Source organism: Podarcis melisellensis (assembly GCF_964234715.1).
Source record: "Podarcis melisellensis genome assembly, chromosome: 1".
NCBI classification, from domain to species: domain Eukaryota; kingdom Metazoa; phylum Chordata; class Lepidosauria; order Squamata; family Lacertidae; genus Podarcis; species Podarcis melisellensis.
Genome location: NC_138528.1, coordinates 3,009,798 through 3,033,695, shown reverse-complemented (window position 1 = coordinate 3,033,695; position 23,898 = coordinate 3,009,798). Strand labels below are relative to the sequence as shown.

General features: G+C 49.3%; 2 protein-coding genes and 1 long non-coding RNA gene across 3 annotated transcripts; 1 reads left to right on the top strand and 2 right to left on the bottom strand.

Annotated features, from left to right (window-relative positions):
- The first annotated feature begins 196 nt into the window (after nucleotides 1–196).
- DNAAF2 (dynein axonemal assembly factor 2) lies at nucleotides 197–18,352 on the top strand. The gene is made up of 3 exons (XM_081910094.1): nucleotides 197–2,365; nucleotides 12,411–12,557; nucleotides 15,161–18,352. The coding sequence occupies exons 1-3, from the start codon at nucleotides 230–232 to the stop codon at nucleotides 15,677–15,679; spliced, it is 2,802 nt and encodes a 933-aa protein (XP_081766220.1). The 5' UTR covers nucleotides 197–229; the 3' UTR covers nucleotides 15,680–18,352.
- On the bottom strand, nucleotides 9,274–10,366 carry LOC309373433. Its single transcript, XR_014170022.1, has 2 exons — nucleotides 9,932–10,366; nucleotides 9,274–9,384 (listed from the first exon to the last, which is right to left on the bottom strand). It is a non-coding gene; the product is annotated as an uncharacterized lncRNA (long non-coding RNA).
- A 376-nt stretch (nucleotides 18,353–18,728) lies between the features above and the next one.
- On the bottom strand, nucleotides 18,729–20,515 carry MGAT2 (alpha-1,6-mannosyl-glycoprotein 2-beta-N-acetylglucosaminyltransferase). Its single transcript, XM_081913231.1, has one exon. The coding sequence runs from the start codon at nucleotides 20,401–20,403 to the stop codon at nucleotides 19,003–19,005; it is 1,401 nt and encodes a 466-aa protein (XP_081769357.1). The 5' UTR covers nucleotides 20,404–20,515; the 3' UTR covers nucleotides 18,729–19,002.
- Nucleotides 20,516–23,898: the final 3,383 nt, after the last annotated feature.

The window sequence follows — 23,898 nt, the reverse complement described above, 5'->3', positions numbered from 1 at the left end:
GTTTCTATAGCAACGGCGGCCTCCGCCATTTTGCCGGGGTCGTTTCTATAGCAACGGCGGCCTCCGCCATTTTGCCGGGGTCGTTTCTATAGCAACGATGGCCTCTGCCATCCCCGCCGCCATTTTGCCGGCCCCCGTCTCCATAGCGACGGGCCTCGCCGCCATCTTGTTAGGACGGCTTCCATAGCAACCGTCCTCCTCCTTCCCCGGTGGCTTTCCGAGGGCCGGCATGGCGGCGGTCCGCTCGAGCCTGGAAGCCCTGGATCTGACGGGGGACGAGGTGGAGCGGCTGAGCAAGGCCTTCCAGGACGAGGGCTTCCGCAAGCTGTTCGCCGACTACGCGGCCGAGCTGAGCGACCCGGCGCAGCGGGCCGTGTACGAGGCGGAGGTGTCGGCGCTGGAGCGGCAGCGGGGCGTCGAGGCGCGCTTCCTGCACCCGCAGCCCGGCTGGGTGCTGCGGACCAGCCAGGCCGGCTCCCGCCGCTGCTACGTCAACGTGTGCGGCAACGCGCTGGTGGCCAGGCCCGAGGCGCGGCCGGAGCCCGGGGGCAGCCGCTGGACGCTGCCGCACTGCCTGGCGCCGGCCCGGGAGGAGCTGGGCAGCCGGCCGAGGCCCGGGGAGCCTCGAGGCCCGCCGCGCCTGGTCTACGACGTGCTCTTCCACCCGGACGCGCTCCGCCTGGCCGCCCGCTCGGCCCGCTTCCGCCGCCTGGTCAGCGACACGGCCCTGGAGGCGCTGGAGAGCCACTTCTCGCCCGGCCTGGACCGCGCCAACGCCGTGCCGCTGCGGGGCATCAAGTACAAGGGAGTCCCGCAGGCCACGCTGCTCCGGACGCCGCTGCCCGGGGGCGCCCCGGAGGGAACCGGGGAGGAAGAGAGCCCCTTGCCGCCCTTCCCCACGCCCTACGCCTACCCGCCTCGCCCGGCCGAGCCCCCGAAGCCGACGCCCGAGCCGGCCCCGGCGGCCACCACGCCGCGCTGGAGCCTCCGGCAGCGCTCCTACGTGGACCTGCAGGACTACCGCTGCTGCCGCGACTCTGCGCCCAGCCCGGTGCCCCGCGAGCTGGTGGTGACGGTGGAGCTGCCCTGCCTGGCCTCGGCCGCCCAGGCGGAGCTGGAGGTCCGCGGGCGGGAGCTGCGGCTGGAGTCGCGGCGCCCCGCCGCCTACAGCCTCCGCCTGCCGCTGCCCTACGCCGTGGACGAGGCCGCCGGCAAGGCCACCTTCAACAAGGCCAAGAGGCAGCTGGTGGTCGTGCTGCCCGTGCTGCCGCCGGCCGGGCAAGGGCAGGGGAGCCCCGGCTGCGGCGAGCAAGGCCGGCCGGAGGAGGAAGGAGGAAGGGAGGAGGAAGAGGCCCCGATCCAAGCCGCGAGCAACGCGGAGCAAACGCCCCTTGCCGCCCACGTGGAGGCGGGGCCGGGGTGCGCCGCGGAAAGCGCTCCGGCCGCTCCCGAGCCTGGCCTTTCCACGTGTCCGGGTCATAACGATTCCGACGATCCTCGGAGCCCCGGTGCCAGCAGCCCGGAGGCTCCCGCGGAAAGCGACCAGGCGGCTGACACGCGTCCGACCGCCCCGACGTGCGGCGGTACGGGTTTGCCTGCTGCGCCGCGTGAAGATCCGTGCGCGGACAGCACCGTGGAGCTACCCGGCCCCGTTGCGGGAGTAAGTCAGGGGCTCCTCTGCGCCGACATGGATCTGAACGAAAACACCCATGTCACCAGCGACGTGGTGCTCTCGCCATGCCCCGGTGGCATCCTGGCTCCTCCACGTGTGTCCCGCTGTGACAGCCTGGACCATTCCGTGGCAACCCTGTCGGGTCTGGACTGCTCTAATGTAGATGAGGATCCTATGCCCTCCACAAGAAGTGAGCTTTCTAAGCCACCAGCGTGCCCCAGTACCACTAGCACCGTGCAGATTTCTGCACCTGCCCCTCTGGATCCTGCAAACATAACCTCTGGTTCTCCTCTGCCGCCCACGGAGGGCCCCACCGTTGATCCGGATTCTGCCAAAAGCCCTACTAGCTGCCTTGACTCTCCAGTGCCCCCTGCAAGCCCAGCCGCCCGGTGTCCCCCTTTCCAATGCACTCAGGATGAAAACTCTCTGAGGCTGATCTTGCAGGTGCCAGGCATTGTTCCCCAGAGCCTCAGGGGGGAAGTAGGAACAAATTGCTACAGAGTTAGTTTTGCCAGCAAAGACTTTGATTCTTATACATTCCTCTTGCAGTTCCCTCCAGAAAATAGACTGAGTCCACCTGAGTTTGGACTTGATGTGTCTCTCGATAATGCTGTTATTTCCCTCACAAAGTCTCGCGAGACCACTGGACTTTGGAGAAAGATGTATTTCGGCCCAAATGGTGATTCCTTGCAGGTAAAACTACATTTCACCCTCAGGGTGTAGCAGAATCAGGGGTATATTTTTGAGGCCCTTATTTCGTTTTTATTCTGCTCTTCTACTTGGGGCATTGCGCACTCACTTGTTATCGCATAAATTTATTCTCACAGCTACACTTTGAAGTTATGCTGAGACTAATAATGAGATAGGCCCCACATCACCAGTGACCCTCATGGCTGAGCAGGATTTGAATGTGGGTCTCCAACACTTTCCCCACTAGGCTCCTTGCTAAATGTGTGAGCAACAGAAAGGCATCTGGGTTCACACAGTGCATAGTTAAATGATGGAATTGATGGCCAACAATTTGGATAGCATTAATAGGAGACTAGACAAATATGTGGAGTATAAGGCTACTTCTTATGCCCACTGCCAAGGCAGTGATAAGGAGTGCTGTTGTGCTCATGTTTTGCTGCGGGGCTTCCCTGAGTCATCTTGTTGACTGACCACTGTGGACAGCAGGATGCTGGACTCGGCAAGTCTTTGACCTGATCCAGCTAGGTTCTTCTTCCATTCTTAGGATTTGTGGGAATAGTAAAGCTCTTTAAAGCCCTAAACGGCCTCGGTCCTGTATACCTGAAGGAGTGTCTCCACTCCCATTGTTCTGCCCGGACACTGAGGTCCAGCGCCAAGGGCCTTCTGGTGGTTCCCTCGCTGCGAGAAGTGAGGTTACAGGGAACCAGGCAGAGGGCCTTCTCGGTGGTGGTGCCTGCCCTGTGGAACATCCTTCCAGCAGATGTCAAGGCAATTAACAACTATTTTACTTTTAAAAGACAACTGAAGGTGGCCCTGTTTAGGGAAGTTTTTAATGTCTGATGCTGTATTGTTTTTAATGTTCAGTTCGGAAGCCGCCCAGAGTGGCTGGGGAAACCCTGCCAGATGGGCGGGGTATAAATTATTATTATTATTATTATTATTATTATTATTATTATTATTATTATTATTATTGCAAGTGAGGCCCCAGTTAGTCCTTTACCTGAAGGCCAACTAGTTGCATGTGATGTTAAGTTGAAGTGCTGTGGTTTTTTTCTTATTGCCCATTGCTATTGGGGTGTTGGGAACATTTTCCTTCCCTACCACAGTGATGAAAAGAAAATAACCTCCATAGTAAGTAGTGACTGCTACCTACACCCTTTTAGGATGGCAACTCGCTGCTCACTTCCCATTCTCTTTGCCTCCGAAGGCTTGAGAAGGACCTCTGAGGATGGTTGGCAGTAGTTGAGTAGGCTAGTATGAGAGAGAGAGAAAAAGTTATTTAGGAACCTAAGTCCCAAACTGTTCAGGGCTTCGCATCAAGACTGTATCTGACCTCTTTTGGGCTGAACTGGAGAAGGCGCTGTCAAAACACAAGGACCTCATAGTACTGAAGTGAATACTGTGTGCCTACCCGTACACAGTAGAACTTGTCCCCTGAACTTGCTTTGCTACTTGTTTAGTTTTGTAGTTTAGTCGTTTAGTCGTGTCTGACACTTTTTGACCCCATGGACCAGAGCATGCCAGGCACTCCTGTCTTCCACTGCCTCCCACAGTTTGGTCAGACTCATGTTCATAGCTTCAAGAACACTGTCCCTCCATCTTGTCCTCTGTCGTCCCCTTCTCCTTGTGCCCTCCATCTTTCCCAGCATCAGGGTCTTTTCCAGGGAGTCTTCTCTTCTCATGAGGTGGCCAAAGTCTTGGAGCCTCAGCTTCACGATCTGTCCTTCCAGTAACCAGCACTTTGATTTGGGTCTGGATATGGGCCCACTTCCAGTGAAACTCTTGTAATAGTGGAGCCACACGTTCCTGATAACTGGCTCCAGTCAGCAGTCTGGCCACAGCATACTGTGCCAGCTGAAGCTTTTAAACAAAAGCTAGTTCAGCTGCAATGCAGGTCGTGAGGTATCCTGGCCAGATCTGACTTTTCTAGGAACAGGTCACCCAGCGCACCAAGCAAAATTGTGCAAAGACACTTTTGCCCACAGCCAGCTTCTGAACATCCAGGTTCAGGGTGCAAAACTCAACTTTAAAGTGGGACGCAATCCAGACTAGCTGCTGCTTGCTTTTGGTTTAGTTGAGAGTAAACTGATCAAATCAAGCCCCTGCTGTTTTTTGTTGTTGTTTTTTTGGATTTGATATCCCGCTTTATCACTACCCGAAGGAGTCTCAAAGCGGCTAACATTCTCCTTTCCCTTCCTCCCCCACAACAAACACTCTGTGAGGTGAGTGGGGCTGAGAGACTTCAGAGAAGTGTGACTGGCCCAAGGTCACCCAGCAGCTGCAGGTGGAGGAGCGGGGAAGCGAACCCGGTTCCCCAGATTACGAGTCTACCGCTGTTAACCACTACACCACACTGGCTCTCTTCTGTTAAACAGAAACATGTGGAAGAAGAGCTTATAAGTATATAGTGACCTGTAAACCATCACCAAACTCCCCTATGATTTTGTTCTGGTTCTAGAACCAGATGAGGGTGCTCTGCAGCATGTTACTTTTTGGGGATGGTGTTTGGGCTTCTTTCTCCTGGCAACAGAGACAGGTGTTTCAGTTGTGGCCTTGAGTAATTTTCCTCCTGTTCTGGAGTTCAATCCGCCACTTTGTGGAGGATCTTGTCTTGTGCTGGAGTGCTAGTTGTGTTGATCTTTTGTTCCCATCTTAAATGCACACCCTCGGTTTGGAAAACCATGGCAGTTTTTCAAGAAATAGACTGAGCCCTTGATACGGATGGACTTTCCCCACTGCTGTTCCTGCAAGGGTTGCATCTCTTAGAGAGGTAATGTGACCTTTCGTTCTGAAGTTCCTTAAAGGCCAGCAGTTTGTTAAATAGGGTTTTAACAGATCAGATGCCCTTTTGATTAAAATTTTTAAAATTATATTATCTCATTCAGTATGGATCATTGATGGCAAGGAGGTAAAAAATAACTGTGGCATTTCTCTCAGAGGCTGGTGAAAGGTCATTAATCTAATGCTTTGCAGAAACCATTAACTCCTTATGTCAGGCATTGCCGCTGGCTGAGTGTGAGGACTACGAATGGAAGAAGGTTCAGTTGCAGGTGACTGGTTTCATTTCGTCAGATTTTTCAGCCAAGTACTACAGCAAAAGCAAATAAGTTTTCCATCATACAGAACAGCTGGCACCTGGAGGCTGAAGGTGTGTCCCAGAGAGCAAGATCTGTGCTGCCAGCGTTGGCTCAGCTGTGCTCATGTGTCTTTGCCTTCCGCAGCCCATGGATGGTGCCTGGTTGCAGTGATACCCACCCCTGCAGTAGGAACAACAATTGGCCATTTTTTCTCCAGGGAAGATAGAGAGATATAAGAAATAGGCATGCAGGAAAGCATAAATTCCAGACATGAAGCCTTCAGGCAAAGATGCATTGTTTAGAATGAGAAAAACGGGTTTATTTAGTGACATTCTCGTGGAGAGAGATTCAAGATTATCCACGTCTTGGTCCAAGAAACCAGATACCTTCTTGTTACAGTATAAACAATTTTAACAGCAGCTCTAGTTTTCCTATTTCTAGCATCCCCACATATCTAGATTCTTTTGGAATTAGCCAGTGGAATTAGTTCTTGCTTGACCTCCAGCAAGCAACTGAAAATACTTTCATAGGAGAATGCTTAGAAAAAAATAAATATTTTCAGGTTATACACTGACATTGTAGCAGCTAGTTAACGGGTAGAGGTGTGCTTAAAAATATATTGGTGGCTTTATAAGTCATCCTTCCCCCAACCTAGTTTGAACTACAATTCCCATCAGCCCTAGTCAGCACCATTAGTTCCCGAACACTGTAAATCCTGTCCAATAGCTGCCGGCTGTAGTTGAAGAACATACTGGAGGTAGTCGAAATGAATGCCAACCCTTGCAAGAAAGGATTAATAACGCTAATTATTTAATGCACAGTTGGGAACAACTTGCTCAATATTAGAATGACTCTTGGGAAAATTAGTCTGGATTGTTGTCTCTTCATTCCATAATTCTTGTGCTAATCAAGTGTTGATATGTGTATGAGTCAAGAAGAGAAGGGATTCTACACAGTGGTTCCCAATTAGCTTAGTACTGCAGACCTCCTGTTTTTCAAAAGGCAAGCCATGGAGCCCCTACTTCTGAAAATTTTGATATCTCTATGGTAGGTTTTTTTTATGTGAATGGTGCCACAGACCCCCCTGGGTGGGTTATGTAGACCCTCTGGGGTGTGTGGAACTCCAATTGGGAACTACTGCCCTACAAGAAACTGATATATTAACTGATTTCAGGCTTCTCATATGCATCTGGTTGGACACTGTGAGAACAGGAAGGTGGACTACATGGATCATTGGCCTGATCCAGGAAGGTCCTCTTATGTTTGTTGTTCGGGAGGAAGGGAAAGGAGAATGTTAGGCGCTTTGAGACTCCTTAGGGTAGTTATAAAGCGGGATATCAAATCCAAACTACTACTCTCCTCCTCCTCCTCCTCCTCCTCCTCCTCCTCTTCTTCTTCTTGTTTACCAGCACGCACAGAGACCTTCCCTTGTGCCTACAGGGTCTCCTCCACCCACTGAAGTTAAACTTGAAAGAAGCATTCTCTTATGCTAGTCAGTAGGATAGATTGAGCTCTGTCCGTGGTTGCTGTCCGTATTTGGTGCTCACAACAGGTTTAAAAGGTTGATGACGTCTGGTTTAATCAAACAAACCCAATTCAAAACATGGTTTATGAAGCTGACTTGTTTCAGTAAACCATAAATAAGATTAATTACATTTTGTGTTTGGACTTAACACTAAACTGTGGTGAATAGAAAATGGAAGTGGAAGCTTCAAATGACTGTGGAGGCAGAGTGTATAAGCCGGGCGATCCCTGGTTTCCTGCTCTTGTAATTCGCGCCTGCTCTTGTAATTCACTGCTCCCTGCATTACTGTATGATACAATAATCATGACTGCACATCAGCTGAGAAATACAAAAATAAAAGTTTGTGCTTTGAAAAACTTTATGTAAAATATAATCCACAGAAAAGAAAAACGACCTTTCTCCTAACACCACACTTTTGTGAGTAACATATAGTTGTGGTTTCCAGTATTTCTAAGCTGATACCATTAGTAATAAGCCCATAAATAGTTTTATACTCATTTGCTTGTATCTTGCATGTTCTAAAATGGCGCACACGTTACTGTGAAATCTCTTGGGTTTCCCCATGCCATGGTATTTTTCTGTGGTGCTGGGGTTCTTCTGGCATCCTTTGTTTCTGTCAATCCACAGATTACATGTTTGCCTAGTTGTTCCATTCCAAAACTGAGCAGCTAGTTTCATGTTTTGCTGGCAGCAGCGGAAAATTGCCAGTTCTTGATGTTTTCCAAATGAGTGGAGAAATGCCAACTAGAATTGGTTTTGGCACGTGGACGTTTAAGGGGATTGCCATGGTGAAACACCGTTTGCTTTTCAGAGGGGGAAAATTGTTGCTCTCGTCATCACCACCAGCAGATAGGCAGTGGAGTTCCTCGCTCTCTATGTTTTCCCCAAGAAGCAGGGCTTGGTTTTTAGTGCTGTGAGTAGGCAACCTACATAAATGTTTTAAAGCAGGATTCCTTTTCGCTTACACATGGTGGCACTAACAGACCGGAGACCGTATCTCACTCTTCTTCACCTGGGAGGAATTCCTGTGTGTTTACTCTTCTAGCTGGAACTGAAGGAGGCTCACACATCAGGGTACAACCATAGAATCATAGAATTGAAGTGTTGGAAGGGACCCTGAGGGTCATCTAGTCTAACCCCCTGCAATGCAGGAATATGCAGCTGTCCCATACGGAGAAGCAAACTTGCAATCTTGACATTATCAGCACCAGGCAACTGAACTATCCAGGATCTTATGCAAACCAAACCTTTAGAATGCCAACTAGAAGATATTCAGATTGATTAAAAAAAGATGTTCCTTCCATCTCTTTTTATTTCAGCAATGATGTAATAGGCAAATGAGTTCCAAGCCATTTTGGAAACCAGGGTGTAAGCAATAAATCCCTCTTAGTTAACAATACACACTTTCCCCATAAAACCACGTCCACAGTGTTAATTCCATTTTAATGCCCAGTTCCCTAAATCAGCTTTAGTCATCTGAATGGATTTGCAGTGGGTTGCTAGGATGGAAGAATTTGGTGGTAGCTTTGCTCTAGGCTAGTCTATACTTCAGATAGACAGGAGCATTAGACTCCTGAGTAAGCTTAGCTGTCGTCAGATCAGAGGAGAGGTCCTCTTAAAAGTAAGTAAATGGTTAAGGAACAGGAATCGGAGAGAAGGCATTAACAGACAGCTCTCTCTCTTTAGCAGCACTGGGATGGGGCAATCGTGCACAGTTTATAAAGGTTTCGCGCAGACCTATATAAAGCAGTTCTTTCCCCCTCTTCTTTTTTCTACGGCAAATTAGCGTAACAAGGAGAAACTCTTAGACAATCACACAGCAAAAAGCACACCTCTCTGAATGCCATGCCCTTCCCCCAAAATAAATATATTTGTCTAGCTAGTGTCCTCCCTAATGTGGAGCAAAGTAGTCAGTTCTTCCATTTCCTATCCTTTATAAATATCTGATGAAATTAAGTCCACATTTCCACATTTGTCACCAGATTTTATTTGTTCAGTTTATTTCAAAGCTCTTTTTGCCCTGCCTTTCTGTTTGAAAATGCTCAGAGCAGCCAGCAAACAACTCCCTAAAAGTACACCCCATTAGCACATAAAACTGTTCAAAAACATTGCAAGATGCAAAACAGTGTTTTGAAACATTTGCGTAAACCAAGCAGTGCTAAAAGTAAAGAAAGCAGCCCCCACACGCTGACACGTACTAATTTTCAGTGGTTTATAGATGTTTGCTTTGGTGCCGTTGCTGACCTTTGCCTTGGAAGTTTCTATTTATCTAAGCATTATTTGTCAAAGCAGAGGCGTAACAAATATAGAACTGGGATTAGAATATTTATTGTAACATGGTATTCGAAAATGGGAATGACAGGAGGAAATTAACCCAGGGCCATTTCAAGTCATTTTGCCGCCTTGATGCATCACAGAAACTAGAATAAAGAATAGAGAATACATTTTGAAAAGAAAATAAAAACCTACCCATCAAAATTGTTACTGATTTAATCGCTGATAAAAAGCACCATCATTTTCTAGAAGCCATTAATATTTCAGTTTCATTTGCCGCCTTCCTGGTATTGGAAACTTGTGTCACCAAAGTTATTAACCTCTTGATTAAGCTGCCGAAAGCCTTTCTGGAGATGTCCTAATTCTGGCCATTGCTAATACCTTATACACAGGAGACACCCCCACTGCCCCCCTTTGTGGCTTTCATCTTCCATTGCCGTAGAGACTCTGGCTTTAGCTGATCTCCTCTGCAGCAGGATTTGCAAAAAGGCAGAGAGGCTCTGAGATCTGAGTTTCTTTTGAACCTGTTTCCTGAATTCACCATAAAGGCACCTTAACTTAATTTAGATCCAGCGCATGACCTACTTTTGAAATGCCTGCAGTCTGCTGGAGAGAAACTTTCAATTCTAATAACTTAGCGCTGGGTATTACTGATAAAGGGGCTAAAATGGATCTGTTAGCTTTATTTCTTACCATTGGCAATTGCTCCAAAGACTACTGTGAACCCAAAATGTGCTTTATTAGTTGTTTTTATTTAATGCCCAATGAACAGCGTGACATAGTGCTGACATATAGTGTTAAGTCCTAGACATACAGTGTTATTGTGTTTTTATGCAATATTCTCAATATGCCCAGTTGGGTTCAGTGACTTACCTATGAGTGATATTCCATCTTGCCATTGGCCTTCTGTTGGTTGATGGATTTGTGTGTTATTTCTGGGCTGGAAATGTATTTATTATTGCAGGTCTTCTTAACGTGGTTCTATTAGAAGTTTTTTATTTATCTTATTCCTGTCGAAAGTTGTATTTTTATAAGGCTGTAAGCCACATTGAATGAGTTCATAAAGTCATCCTATGAATGTTATAAAATAAAAATGTAACTTAATATATGTGAAGCTTCTTGAGAGTGACATGTTCCAAGGTGCATGTGTGGGTTTTGTTAACTCTGAAACGGTGGTGACAGCAATGTAAGGTTATGAGAATGAGTCTGGGGGAGCCTCTGGCACCTCCTTCTCCTCTGGAAAAGCCACAAGGAAATGGGAAGGTCTTGTTTCTGTTTTCAGTCAACTGTAATTACTTATTTTGTCCAAACTGAGGACCATTATTAGTGTTTATAGTTAATCAACTGCATTTTGAAGGCGGCTTGTCCTCTGAAATATAGTTAACATTCATCACAGTTTCCCCTAGCTTTGGACATGAGTCACTATGGTTTTCTGCAAATGGAAGCCATCACTTCGGATTTCCTCCTCTTGGTTGTCCTGGAGGAGGAGAGGGCTGGGGAGACTGGCAGGGCATAGATAATAAAACTGTTATTGTTATTATTAAACTACAGTTCAGCATTATGTGTGAACCAGGACAGCATGCGGAGCCACCTCTTTCAGTGATGTGCAGACAGGGAACATGGGCACAAATAAGGAAAGTGGAATTCCCCACTGGGCAGTTTGCTTCATCAGTGAACCTGGACATTTTAGCTTTAAAGGCCAGATCCCCTGAGATTGAGGACAAAGCATGCATGTACCTGCAATCCAGAAAACAGCTTTGGGCACCGCTGCCTCTGTACCTGCCTTTTCTTTAAACCGAAAAGTCCCAAATGTTGCAACATTTCCTCATAGGGGATCTGCTCTACTTTTTTTTTTACAACTGTATGACAAGCAAAAATTCACTGGCTGAAGATTTTATTGCCACATGGTCCAGTTCATTTACCCCATGTGTAAAAAGCTTCACCTGTTGAATTTCTCCTCGCCGCATAGTTGTACAAGGCGCTGGTGCTTTGCCAGGAAAAAAGGTTGACAAATCTGCATAGCCTCTGTTTCTCTCTCATTGGCGAAAGTCTTTTGGGGTTGAGTAATGCAGCACTTTTGCATCTGGAGTCCTGCTCAAAGGCCTTTAAAAAATGTATTAAGCCTAACATAGAATTGCCCTGTTACTGTATACCGTATTTTTCGCTCTATAAGACACACAAGACCGTAAGACGCACCTAGTTTTTGGAGAAAGAAAACAAGAAAAAAAATATTCTGAATCCCAGAAGCCAGAACAGTAAGAGGGATCGCTGCGCAGCGAAAGCAGCAATCCCTCTTACTGTTCTGGCTTCTGGGATAGCTGCGCAGCCTGCATTCGCTCCATAAGACGCACACACATTTCCCCTTACTTTTTAGGAGGGAAAAAGTGAGCCTTATAGAGCAAAAAATATGGTATATTGAATCTTCATCCTGACCTTCAGACCGGTGTACAGTTGGGTGTATCACAGCATAAGCACAATAATGAAACAACAGATAAAATGGTTAATCATTAAAATGTACTACACAAGGTTAAAATGCTTCTGTGAGCAAAAACACCTTAGCCTGGTGCCGAAAGGTCTCTAATGGGTTCCAAGGAAGCAAGGGCATTCGAGAATTCAGGTGTCACTGCCAAGAAAGACTTTTCTTTCGTTGGAGTTCCATGGCATCCCTCAGACAGATGCGCACAAGGAAGAAGGGCCTTGGCAAAAAGACTTTAATCACAGAAAAAGAAAACAAAACCAGCCTGGCCTGCCCATGTGCCGTTTGCCAGCATGTAGAAAAAGCATTATCACCTGCAGGCATGCAGCAGCTCACCATGAAAGGCTTGGCCAAAAGATCTGCTAGAAAATTAGGCAGCTGTATTCTGGTTTTTAGTATAAGTAGATTGCTTGAAAAGGGAGATAGAAATACCTTAAGGAAAGCATCACTTTGTTGACTAACACGAAGTCTGTCAGCCCACAATAAAGTCTACAACTTCTTGTTGCTGATCCAATTGGTTGTGTGTGACTTTCTGGTTGAGGGTGCCACAGCTGAAGGTTTCGTCCGTTATTTAAGAAGGCCAGCTTTAAGGAGCAGCAGAGAGCTGGGGATTGCGGCAGCTGTGGGGAGCCTAAGGGCTGGTGTTTTGTAACCAAAGGGAAGGTTTAATCCTTGTAATTGTTTCCCCCCCTTCAGGAAAGGTGGTTTGTGACTGAAGACAATGTGGACGAGTTTCTGGACAGTCTTTCGAGGATGTCTTGTTCCAGCCCGTCTGAGATGGAACATCAGCCATTAATTGAAGTGTTGGATGTCTCGGAGGGCAAAAGTCAGATCAGATTAAAGGTAAGGCATTGTTCCGCAGGCCTGCCTTATCATCCATGAACAACGCTGGAGTAACCAGTCACTGTCTTACCGGTCTCCAGTTCCATTTGCCCAACACCTTGCTGCTTGTAAGGATATTTTTACCTGTGCGTTAACGGCGCTCATTGATTCTGAAAACTTCCAAATCAAATGTTCAGCAAACATGGCAACTAGCTACTCCACTGTATTAAGCTCCCCCACCCCGGCATGTGTGTGCTGGGAATGTTCTGTGTCTCAGTGAGATGGCCATGCTTGTGCAAAAATCTGCAGATGGGCCAGAATTTGGCTTCAGCTCAATGCAGGACAAGCAACATTGGATTTAAATTGAAGAGAGAGATTTAGGATAAGCAAGAGAGAATGTTCCTAATGGCCATGAAGTTGCTCAGGATCTTAACTGCACATCAGAAGTCAGATTTTTCTCATCTTATTGCGGATCTTGTAAGCTTTGTGATTTTGAAGCCCTTTTGGAGAGCATGAAGACTTGTCATTGTCTGCTGTACTTGGCAGGAATAGAAGTCCAAATTCAAATATAAACAGAGGCAGCTGGCTGGACTGACACCTAATATTTAGAGTCTCTTGAATACATAGATCATTTTAAGAATTACTTGGTCCTGTGTGGCGGTTTCTCAAATAGCCTGCTGTAACAAACGGTCAGATTCCCAACCCAGAATGAGGGTTTCTAGGATGTCACTCCCCTCCTCCCAACTTAATCTGCAGAATCATTACAAGAACTTCGCAATTTGTAAAATTATAGCATATCCCAAATAATAAATGATTAAAAATGGCAGCAGATGAGTTGTAATCTCTTCCTGAAATAGACCGAACACGGTGTGGCTCCACATGCTGCATTTGCAAATATTATTTCAATAATCATGTGCCTCAGCCAGCCCGTATCTTGGATCAGACTCTGAAAGTTCAAGGCCACAGTCTGGACTTTGCTCCTGGGGGTGGGTTGCAAGGTGCACTCTCTTTAATTGCCTGCACACAATGAAATGAAAGGTAAGAGCAGACATCTGTATTTGTAGCCCAGCTCTGCTTACAGACTCTGGGGGTGTTTCTGCTTCCCCTACTGTAAATTTAAAATGTCTCACACTTTGTATGTGTTGTCAACTTACAGCTTCCATTTAAAGCCCCAGATGCTGCCTTGCATTTCTACCTGGGATCTGGCACCTGTTGTTTGTTAGCTGTTGGAAACTTGCCAACTGCAATGAATATCAATATTTGATTTTCTACATTTAATTATTGAAAGGAGAGCAGAGCTTGGATGGCAATTCCAGCTTACACCAGACCTCTTAGTTGGTATCTACGTGGTGTGTTTTCCCTTATCTGTGCTCTCATTTTTCTCAGTCCTGCACTGGAGCAGAAGAGCTTTTTCCATTAACATTTGCAGCCAGCACCGTGGCACAGACCACCTTGGTGTACTGTATTAGATTGCATGAGGCCAAGAATATTGAGGTTGGCAACCACCTGCTGCTCATATCCAGGCTGCTCTGCCAGCCACCGCAAGAGTTTGTACCTTATTCTGTATCTTAGAGGACTGCTTTATTTGCCAGTGAAAATGAGAGCTGGCCTAAAGTCTTCTGAGCATCACAGAACATGGCCCGTCCTGCTGCATAGGAATGATTGGAGGAATGTTGACATAGGAACCTGGGCTACCAATCAAAGAGGGTCCTTAGCAAGTAGGGTCCTTGGACGATTTAGATGCAGTCCTCCTCAGCAACAAGGTGTTGAGGCTCAAAACACTACACTCTTAATTTAGACTACATGCATTGTTTTACACTTGTTTGCACTGAATTGCATTTGCCATTTTACCACCCATTCACCCAGTTTGGTCTTCACAATCTCCTTTTGTTTCATTATCCCTGACCAATTTAACATCACCTGGAAACTGGGCTAGAAAACTAGATTGTTTATGAAGAAGTTAAAAAGCATAGGTCTCAGTATCAATTCTTGGGGGAATGCACTTTCTACATCTCTCCATTCAGAGAAATGGCCATTTCTTCCTACTCTCCACTTCCTGATACTTAACCAATTCCTGATCTGCAAGAGGACCTCTCCAATTATTCCATGAGCTTACTGACATGTCTTTGCTGAGGTTCCTTGTCAAAAGTCCAAGTACACCATGTAATCAGAATAAAACCAATTAGTGCACCACTTATGACTTACGCACATTGAGTCTCCTCAGCTGAAACCATGACTCCTTCTCTGAAATGTGCATGATCCAGATGGCCCCAAGGCATTGGGTGACTACGGCTCTGACAAGCGCAAGGCATCTTGCACAACCCAGCCAGAATCATCCTTCCTGTGAGGAGCACACAGTGGGCAGCCACCTGGCAGAACTCTTGCAACTTTGGCTCTGAGCACATTCCCAGAGCTTTGTAGGTCAGGGTCCACTGCCAGGCCTGCAAAAATCTCTAGCCCTGTTTACTGGAAACATTGCAAGAAGGTACAAACTTAAAAGGGAGACCTGTTTGGGAGGAAGCCCAGGTTGTTCCTGTTTGGTGGCTGAGACCGTTTTCAGCAACACTTCTCTCTACCTTTAGCCTACAACTGTAACAAACATCTCTCCCCCTTTCTTTTCACAGCCGCTGGAGCAGAACGGCTTTGAGCTTGGTAAAATGCAAGAAGGAGCTACTCCCAAGGGAGAGGATGGTGAACAAGAAAATGGCAGTGAACTCTCAGCAGATGCAGAAAGCTGCCCCGCACAAACAGCTCCGCTCACATCCATGGAAACAATGGGCCAAGTTGGCGGGGGACCAGGCCATTGTTTGGAGCTTGACCCCAGCAACCCCAGCTTGGCAAGCCCTGGGAAACAGCAGATAAGGGAGTGTCGTGAGTCAGAACGTGCTTTTGCAAGGGAGGAGGAAAGAGCCACGTCCACACCGCAAGCCCAGTTTAACTGGGAGGAGCCTGGCCAGACCAGAGGGGGGAAGGGTGTGCATTCAGAGTCAGCACAGAGCAACCAGGGCCAGGACAGGAGCAGGCCGGCTCCTCCTGTGCTAAAGGAAACAGACATGCGGGATGGAAGTGTGCAGTACATTACCAGCCACACAACGCACTGCGCAGTCGCCTTTCAGAATGCTTTGTTGTATGAACTGGATTAATGTGCTGAGCTCCCAGCCAGGCTCTGCAGCGAGAGAAACCTCAAGTTTTACATTTTGCATTTCCTCCAGAGAGCACAGGAAAGGGACGGTGCAGAACCCCAACCACAAGTCTTGCGGAAACAAAGCACCGGTCCCATCTGCTCAAAAACGTTCACTTCCATTTGGGAGATTTGAAAGGACTGGACTCCAGGAAGGGGTTACCAACACAGTGCTCTCCAGATCAGCCCCAGCCAAAGGTCAGGAATGAGGGAAGTGGCCGTGCAGCAACATCTGGAGAGCAGTGCCTTGGCAGCCCTGGGTTTAGACGAGCACTCAGCATGTTGCTGAATTTCAGAAAGAAACTGGCAGTTCATTAAAGTCAAAATCCCGTTGCTGCGAGTAGTCAGGGGAACATACAGGTCGTGGTCAGGCTACATCTAGGTTTGTTAAACTGAAATGGAAACATGCCTTTTGCCTGTGCACACAACCAGGATTAAACCAATAAGTCTTTAATCAATTTCCCATTTCCCATTCTGAACTGGGAGACTATAGTTACTAGCTTTGGAATGGGGATCTTAAACCAGACTTTGAAGTTTTGTTTAGGATGCTGGCTTGTTCTGAAGCCGGTGACTGAAACAGGGAGACTTCTTGGTTGTGACGTCTTGCGCCACGGAAGGGCAAAGCGAAGAGGCTGGCTGTGTGGGCAGAAGGCTAATTCATCTCTCGGCAGAGCCAACTGAGACATGCTCTTGCGCAAGGCCTCGTCACAACTTCAGGGTTTCATAATGCCTTTATTCCAACTTCCCCTTCCTCCATCATTCCCATTTCTTCTCCGCTGATGGGGAAACAACAGCCCACTATTTGAAGTGTCCTCCCGTCTCAGAAGCCTCACATTTCACAACGACTTGTGCTGCCACACTTTTAGGTGTGAATTTGTATGGCTTGCCTATGGAGCATCCCTTTCACACTCCGCAAGCACCCTTCAAACAGGTAGATAAAAATGCAACAGCACCAGCCGGGCAAAAACCAGCTTGCTTGTTTTCATGGTGGATGCTAAAACCAGTATACATACCATGAGTTGCTCTCTGTTCATCAAAACCCATGCAAGTCTCCTGAACGCCGAGTGTCTTGGGAAATCCCCTGGGTGCTTGCATGAAAACTGTTTTTGGGGAACTCAAAACCTTTCTGAAATGTATGCAGCACAATCTATTTTGGATTGGGGTGTCATAGCCAGATTGTAAACTGCATTCACAGGAAGATAATCCTATTCATTTTAATGGAATTGATTTCAAAGCAAGCATGCCCTCGAGGGACAGGGCTGTACCCAACCGTTGCAGTTCCACTGGCATTGGGACAGAGAATAGCACACCCCACAAGCAGCGACTGTACATAGATCTATTCCCAGCTCTACGTTTTACAGCAGAAATGTGTTTCGGGTTTTCTGTCGGCCAAACTAGTTTTCACAGTTCAAAGACTATTTTAGAAATTCTGCTTAATTTGTCTACCATAGCTAGGCTGGATGCTTTTGAAACTGCCTGCATTTTACAGGAAGAGATTTTGTGCCAACTGCTGTTTTAACAAAAGTCATCAATACCCTGGATGTGGCAGGTACCTACCATGAAGCTAAAATTCAGCACATTTTAAATGGAAGAATTGTTCCCCAGTGATCTGCATTGGGGCTCAACAGTGCTCAGTTGGAGCAGGATTGTAACCCTCTTCTCAGTCCCACAGATTTCACCAGAACCCACTCTCAATTAAGAAAACCCATCAGCACTCTTCAAGCCATTAAATTAGAAGTTCTGTCGACATTAATTAGCATGTTCAAAATTGAAATGGAGCAGGGGAGACTAACCTAATGAAGTCTTTCCTCTCTTGTAACCTGAAGAAACACATTTGCATCCCAGAAAGTCAAGTTCTGGAAAACACTCAGCAGTTAATTATGTTAGACAGAATTCAGTAGTTTCCACTAATTGGATTGTCCTGTAAAATCTAGGAACACACTAAAATTCACCAATAAAGCATTTTGCTGCAGGTCTAAGCTAAGGGATGCCTTGGAGATGATTTTGCCATCTTGTGTTTTCTGCTGCTGCCTGTATTACTGCACCACAATACACAAATGGGCCTTTGTTACATTTTGGGCATATAAATGGATTTCATCTTTGGTGCCTTTTTCCAGAGGCAAGGAAGGGCACAATCCACTGGGAAGTTCTTTCGCACAAGGCCCATTGACTTTACGAAGAACTTGTGCAGGAGAATTTTCTGATGGGATTGCGCTGTAACATTCATTCAACACATAGTTAAATTAGATCTGTGCTCTTTCATCAAGAAGGGCTTTTGAAGGTTACTGAGCCTCTTAACACAGATGTAGACTAGGCTCTCAATTAGTATATCTCTTCTCCATATGCTGTTACTTTACATTGCTTGGGGCTTTTAGCTCTTGGATGCTCTCCCCTGTTTCTTCATCCAGCCCTATTTTTAATTATTCATTAAGCTGGGCTGCCTACGCAGGGACCTGAATTGTTTCTGTAACAGGAGGTAAATGGTTGTCATTGTTTTCAGTTCAGTTCTTCAAATGTTATGTTGTTAATTTACTTTACTTTGTATCATTGCACTGTGTCGTCATTACCATTGTTGAAGCTGTTCTTTTAATTTGGCGCTATAAAAATTAAAAGGGATTGTTTCGGATCGCTGAAAGACTTGTGTTACAAAAAACATGATTTTTTTTTATTTTGGCAGAACTAAAAAAAAAAAGTTGCATATTTCTACATTTAAGTGAAAAGAAATGGATTTCCAATTTTCTCATAAGCACATAGCAAATAAAATAGAAGGCTTTTGCAGGTATTAAGGTACCAAATTTCAAGCAAGCATGTACAAGATTATGGAATACTGAATGACTGATTCTCTCTAGTAAGATAAGTGGTTGGCAGAGAGAGGGTGAGGGGTTATTCAGAAAGCGCCAACCAGTTCAGAACTGGGGGGCTCGTGAGTAGCGGACAGGGGACCCTGGTCATCTTAGGCACTCACCCAACCCTTTGACACCCAAACCAAAAAAGAAAAACGGAATTCAGGGTTGTTTGAAAGTGTCGCAAACACTTTATAAAAAGGCCTAGGTAAAAATTGTCAATTATTTTTCCAGTAAACAAGTAGCATTTATGTTTATTTTTAACATTCCCCTACAGGACCTTTCTGCCTCAGAAACACTTCTTTTCTCTCTCTCTCTCTCTGTAATAACCACTGTCCCTATTAAAGCAGAAACCAATCAATACATTTTCGCCGCCCCCCCTGTAATAGATCCCACAGGCCAGAGGGGGAAAGGCCGAGGCTCCATCCAGGCCCGGCTGGGCTCACTGCAACCTGCGGTAACTTTTGCAGAGCTCGTGGTCCCGAATGTCTCCCCAGCCGCCGTTCTTGACGTGGGGGCTCAGTGGGGCCAGCGAGTACCTCTTGCCCACCACCATGGTCTCGGGGAACAGGTGCTGCCGGTTGGCGTCCAGCAGCGCGTCGACTTTGGCACTCTGGGCGGCGGGCTGGCACTGCCTCTTGTGGTGCATGCCGCAGTCGCCCGTGTGGAAGACCCTGGGGATCTCGGGCACCAGCACCTTCCAGAAGCGCGGCAGGCAGCTGACGGTCAGGTGCTGCAGGGTCCAGTCCCAGTTGTAGTCGTCGTAGGTGCAGAAGGCCTCGGCGCAGCCCATCAGCTGCTCGTAGGTGTCCCGCCCGAAGGCCATGCCCATGTTGTGCTCGGTGGACTTCCAGGTCTTCAGCTCCAGCTTGTCGGCCCGTCCGGAGAAGGGTCCCCGCACGGGCGCGTAGGTGCCCAGCGACAGCACCTGGCACTCGGGGCAGTCCTTCTGGCGCGCGGCCCACAGGCGCTGCAGCACGTGGTAGAAGTCGGGTGCCAGGTAGTGGTCCTCCTCCAGGAAGAGCACCAGGCCCGGGTGGCGGCGCAGGGCGCGCACCCGCTCCCAGACGAAGTGCAACTTCCACCACCAGTGATGCTTGGTTTGCGCAAAAGCCGCCTCGCGGTAGTGGCCGAAGGCGTCCGGGTACTGCGCGTTGAGACAGCCCAGGCGCAGTGCAGCCGCCTGGCCCACGTCCCTGGCACAGTCCCGCGGATCGGTGCCCGGGAACTCGCCCGGGTAGAGCTGCAGGCTGAAGGGGAAGAAGACCTGCAGCACGGCGCAAAAGTCCACCGACGCGGCCAGCGCGTTCAGCTCGGCCGACCACACGTCGTGGCTCAGCACCAGCAGCACCCGGTCGGCGCCCGGAGCGCGGCGCAAAGACGCCAGCAGCAGCCGGAGGTGCTCGGCGCGCTCGTGCACCTGCACCACCACCGCCACCGGCACCGCGTCCGCCCCGCCGCCCTCCGCCGTCGCCGCCCGCCAGCGCTCCTCGTTGCGCACGGGCTGGTCGAAGTTGAGCCGGTAAACCAGCGAGCGGTAGTGCAGCGTCCGGTTGGCCGACGACGACGCTTCTTCCCCGGGGAGCCACGCCGGAGACGACGCGTTGGGCAGCCGCTGGCCGGACCGCGCGGGGAGGATGCTGCTGCTGCTGCTGCTGCCGCCGGCCGGTACCCCGGGCTGGTCTCCCGGCGGTGGCGGTGGAGGCGGCGGCTGCGCCCGATCGTCCGCCTCCCGCTTCCCTCCGGCTTCTCCGGCGCCTCCCCAAAGCGCCAGGGCGCAGGCGGCGGCGGCCAGGGCCAGCAGCAGCGCCAGCACTTTGCGCTTGTAGATGCGGAGCCTCATGGCGGCGGCGGCGGCGGTGGCGCGGCCGCCCCTTCGATCACCGGGGAGCCGGGCCCGGCGCGGCCCTCCCTCCGGGGCGCATCAGCCGAGCGGCCGGGCGGCCAACGGTGCCCTCCGCCGCGCGCGCGGCATCTTCCGTGGGCTCGATCTCCCTGCCTGCCCGCCTTCTTTCTCTCCGGAGGCGGCCGAGGGGCGAGCGGCCAGTCCCCGCGCCGAGGCCGGATGGGGCGTGGGCGGGCGGGCGGAGGAAGGAGGGAGGGTGGGAGGGAGCCGGCCAGGCAGCCAGCCGCCCCGCCCCGGACGCGCCACCAGCCGCCCCGCTCCGCTCCGCCGGGGCTGCAGCAGCGGCGACCAGGGCGCCGCCTCCGGATCCTCCTCCTCCTCCTGCCGCCGCCGCTCTCCGCCCTCCACGTGCGGCTTCCGCATCCGGAGCCACTGGCCGGCCGGCCGGGGAGAGGGAAGAGCCGGCGCCGGGGGTGCCCGGGGTGGAGGGCGGCCTGGGCCCCGGCAGAGCGGGAAGGCAGAGGCAGCCGGAACTGGAAGGTCCCCAACATTTCTCCCCTGCAAAGGGGGACGAAGCATTCGATCACAATAGTTTTATTTGTCGTCTGCCCATCGCAATGCGTTGCCCCAGCCACTCTAAGCAGCTTCCAACAAATATTAAACATTTAAAATGCTTCCCCCCCTACAGTGGGGGTGTTTTCTATTATATGCTTTCAGGTGTTTTCTATTTCCTTGCCTGGGGGTCGCATAACTCCCTACCCTCCAACATTTCTCCAATGAAAATAATGTTTAGTCGTGTCCAACTCTTTGTGACCCCATGGACTAAGGACCCCATTAGGTTCAGTCATGGCCAACTCTGGGGTTGTGGCGCTCATCTCGCTTTATTGGCCAAGGGAGCCGGCGTACAGCTTCTTTCCGGGTCATGTGGCCAGCATGACTGAGCCGCTTCTGGCGAACCAGAGCAGCGCACGGCAACGCCGTTTACCTTCCCGCTGGAGCGGTACCTATTTATCTACTTGCACTTTGACATACTTTCAAACTGCTGGGTTGGCAGGAGCAGGGACCGAGCAACAGGAGCTCACCCCGTCACGGGGATTCGAACCACTGACCTGATTGGCAAGTCCTAGGCTCTGTGGTTTAACCCACAGCGCCACCCGCATCCCCAATAAAAATAGGGACATCCTATTCAATAATGATGATGAGCTGCCCATGTAACTGGGTTGCCCCAGCCCCTCTGAGCAGCTTCCAATATATATAAAAACAACAAACATTAAAAAGCTTCCCTCTACAGGGCTTCCTTCAGATGTCTTCTGAAGGTTATAAAGTCGCTTATCTCCTTGGCTCCAGGGTTGCATAACTCCTTACCCTCCAACATTTCTCTGATGAAAACAGGGATGTCCTAAGGCAGTGTTTCCCAACCTTTTTTGGGCAAAGGCACACTTGTTTCATGAAAAAAATATCGAGGCACACCACCATTACAGCCCCGTGACGTCAGCGCGCAGCGTCACGCCGGGAGGGACGCACGAAAGTGTAAGTTTCAATTTTTTCCCCTCCCCCTTGCCTTCCTTCTGTGCCAACCGCCAAAAAGCCAAGAAAAAAGCCAAGACTTTAGGGCAGCAGGTCGACACGGAAGAAGCTCCTACCTAAGGACAGGTGCGACGGCCGTGTCCTCTTCTGCCACACTTGGCAGCCCTGCCTCACGGTCGTGACTCCCACCCTGATTTCTCCCCGCAGTCTGTCCCCCGACCTCTTCTGAAGGCTGGCGGGGGAAGAAGCCTGCTCCTCCCCATCGCCAGCCCCGCAAACTCGGGGGACAGCGGGAGAGGCGCAGCGCGCCATCCCGCTGTCTCCCGACATGGTTTGGAGGCTGGCGGAGGGCTTCCTCCTCCCCCAGCCCCGCAAGCTCCCAGAGCGATGCCAAAGCTGCGCGCAGCTTCAGCATGGCTCTGGGTCCCGTTCTGGGGGAGGGGGAAGCTCGGGCTTCCCCCGCCCCAGCCCCACGCCTGGCGGTGGGGGAATAATTTTTTTCCCCTTTATTCCCCCCCCCCCCGCCAATTTTTCCCGCGGCACACCAGGCAAAGTCTCGCGGCACAGTAGTGTGCCGCGGAACACCGGTTGGGAAACACTGTCCTAAGGCATGGATCAGCAACCTAAGCGGCCCATGGGGGTTGTTTAACCGGCCCACGAGCCGCCCGCTCAGCGAGTCCCTGTGTGCTGTGCTAAACCAGCGCAGCGCGGCGTGGGGACTCACTTCTGTGGCACCAGAAATTGTACCTGCGCAGATGTCGAAAATCGCGCACACTTTCCGGCCCACGGAGGGATCTCTGCTGGAGTGAGCCGGCCCAGGCAAGGTAAACCTTGCTGACCCCTGCCCTAAGGAAAAGCAGGACATTCTTGGATCAAATCGGAAATTGGGACGGCTTCTGTAAATCCGGGTATTGTCCCTGGAATACAGGGGCACATCATGGAAAGTCTGCAGTATTACGCAGACAATTGCCCCTCCTCCTCTGCATCTTTAACCAAGTCAAGCCCCACCTCCCCCTTAAACTCGGTGGGGGATTGGGTATCATAGAGCATGTGCAGAGTCTTCAGCCGTGCAAAGAAGGGGAAAAAGAAGGCGGCATCTCCTCTACCTAGAACTTTTCCCTTGCAGCTGGTTGTCAGAAGAATTTGTAAGGAAGAACTGGTACTTGCTTATTTCCTCCTCCCTCTCGACCAGATTTCCTTTTGTGTTGTGCCTTTTTAGAATTGCACACAAGAGGATGTGGGTGGCTGTGTTTTTGTTGATCTGCCAAGTCTTGCTGACACCAGGCTTTGAGATGGATGCAACAAGCGTGTTCATTTTAATCCCTCCCTGCTTGGGAATGGTGTGGCCCTGCTTTCCAAGACATCCGTGCTGCAGCTGATGCATGAAGCGCCAGTTGGAACTCAGAAGCAAATGCAAATTACTTGGCAGTTTAAAAACAATCACGTCCAAAAGAAGCGTCTGGCTGGAACTACAAGACTGAAAAAGAAAATGTTTGTGTGTTCCTGCATAGAAGGAACTGGGGAAGGTTGGAGAGCTCAGAAGGGGAATTTTTTGAAACCTCGGTAGTGGATTTTAATTCTGGAAGGGACCAGCTATATATTACAGCCCCACATTTCCTTTTGACACTTCATTCTGACAAAAAAAGGGATCCGTGGAACTCTGAACTTCATGTACAGTGTTCTCTCCTCCGCAAGCCCAGATATGTCCTTGCTAGTACTCTTAAAGCAGCCCAGGCCTTGACCATAGAACACCTTTCCTGAAATTCCTGGGTCATTCCATATCAAGTGATCAAACTTTTTGACTTCATGTCATCCAATTTCCTTAATATTTTGTACACTTGTGGAATGATCAAAACTAAGTTCAAATCTAAAATTTTAATTTTTTTATCTCATTCCGTTTGTGAGTTATGAGGGTTTGATATTTCAAAAAATTGACCATTTTGGCCTTTAAACCATTAAAGCTCA

Excerpts from the sequence above, each read along its gene's own strand:
- DNAAF2 (XM_081910094.1), top strand. The coding sequence starts at position 230 with ATGGCGGCGGTCCGCTCGAGCCTGGAAGCCCTGGATCTGACGGGGGAC. Across the intron at positions 2,366-12,410 it reads CAAATGGTGATTCCTTGCAG|GAAAGGTGGTTTGTGACTGA; the intron begins GTAAAACTACAT and ends CCCCCCCTTCAG. Across the intron at positions 12,558-15,160 it reads AAAGTCAGATCAGATTAAAG|CCGCTGGAGCAGAACGGCTT; the intron begins GTAAGGCATTGT and ends TTCTTTTCACAG.
- MGAT2 (XM_081913231.1), bottom strand. The coding sequence starts at position 20,403 with ATGAGGCTCCGCATCTACAAGCGCAAAGTGCTGGCGCTGCTGCTGGCC.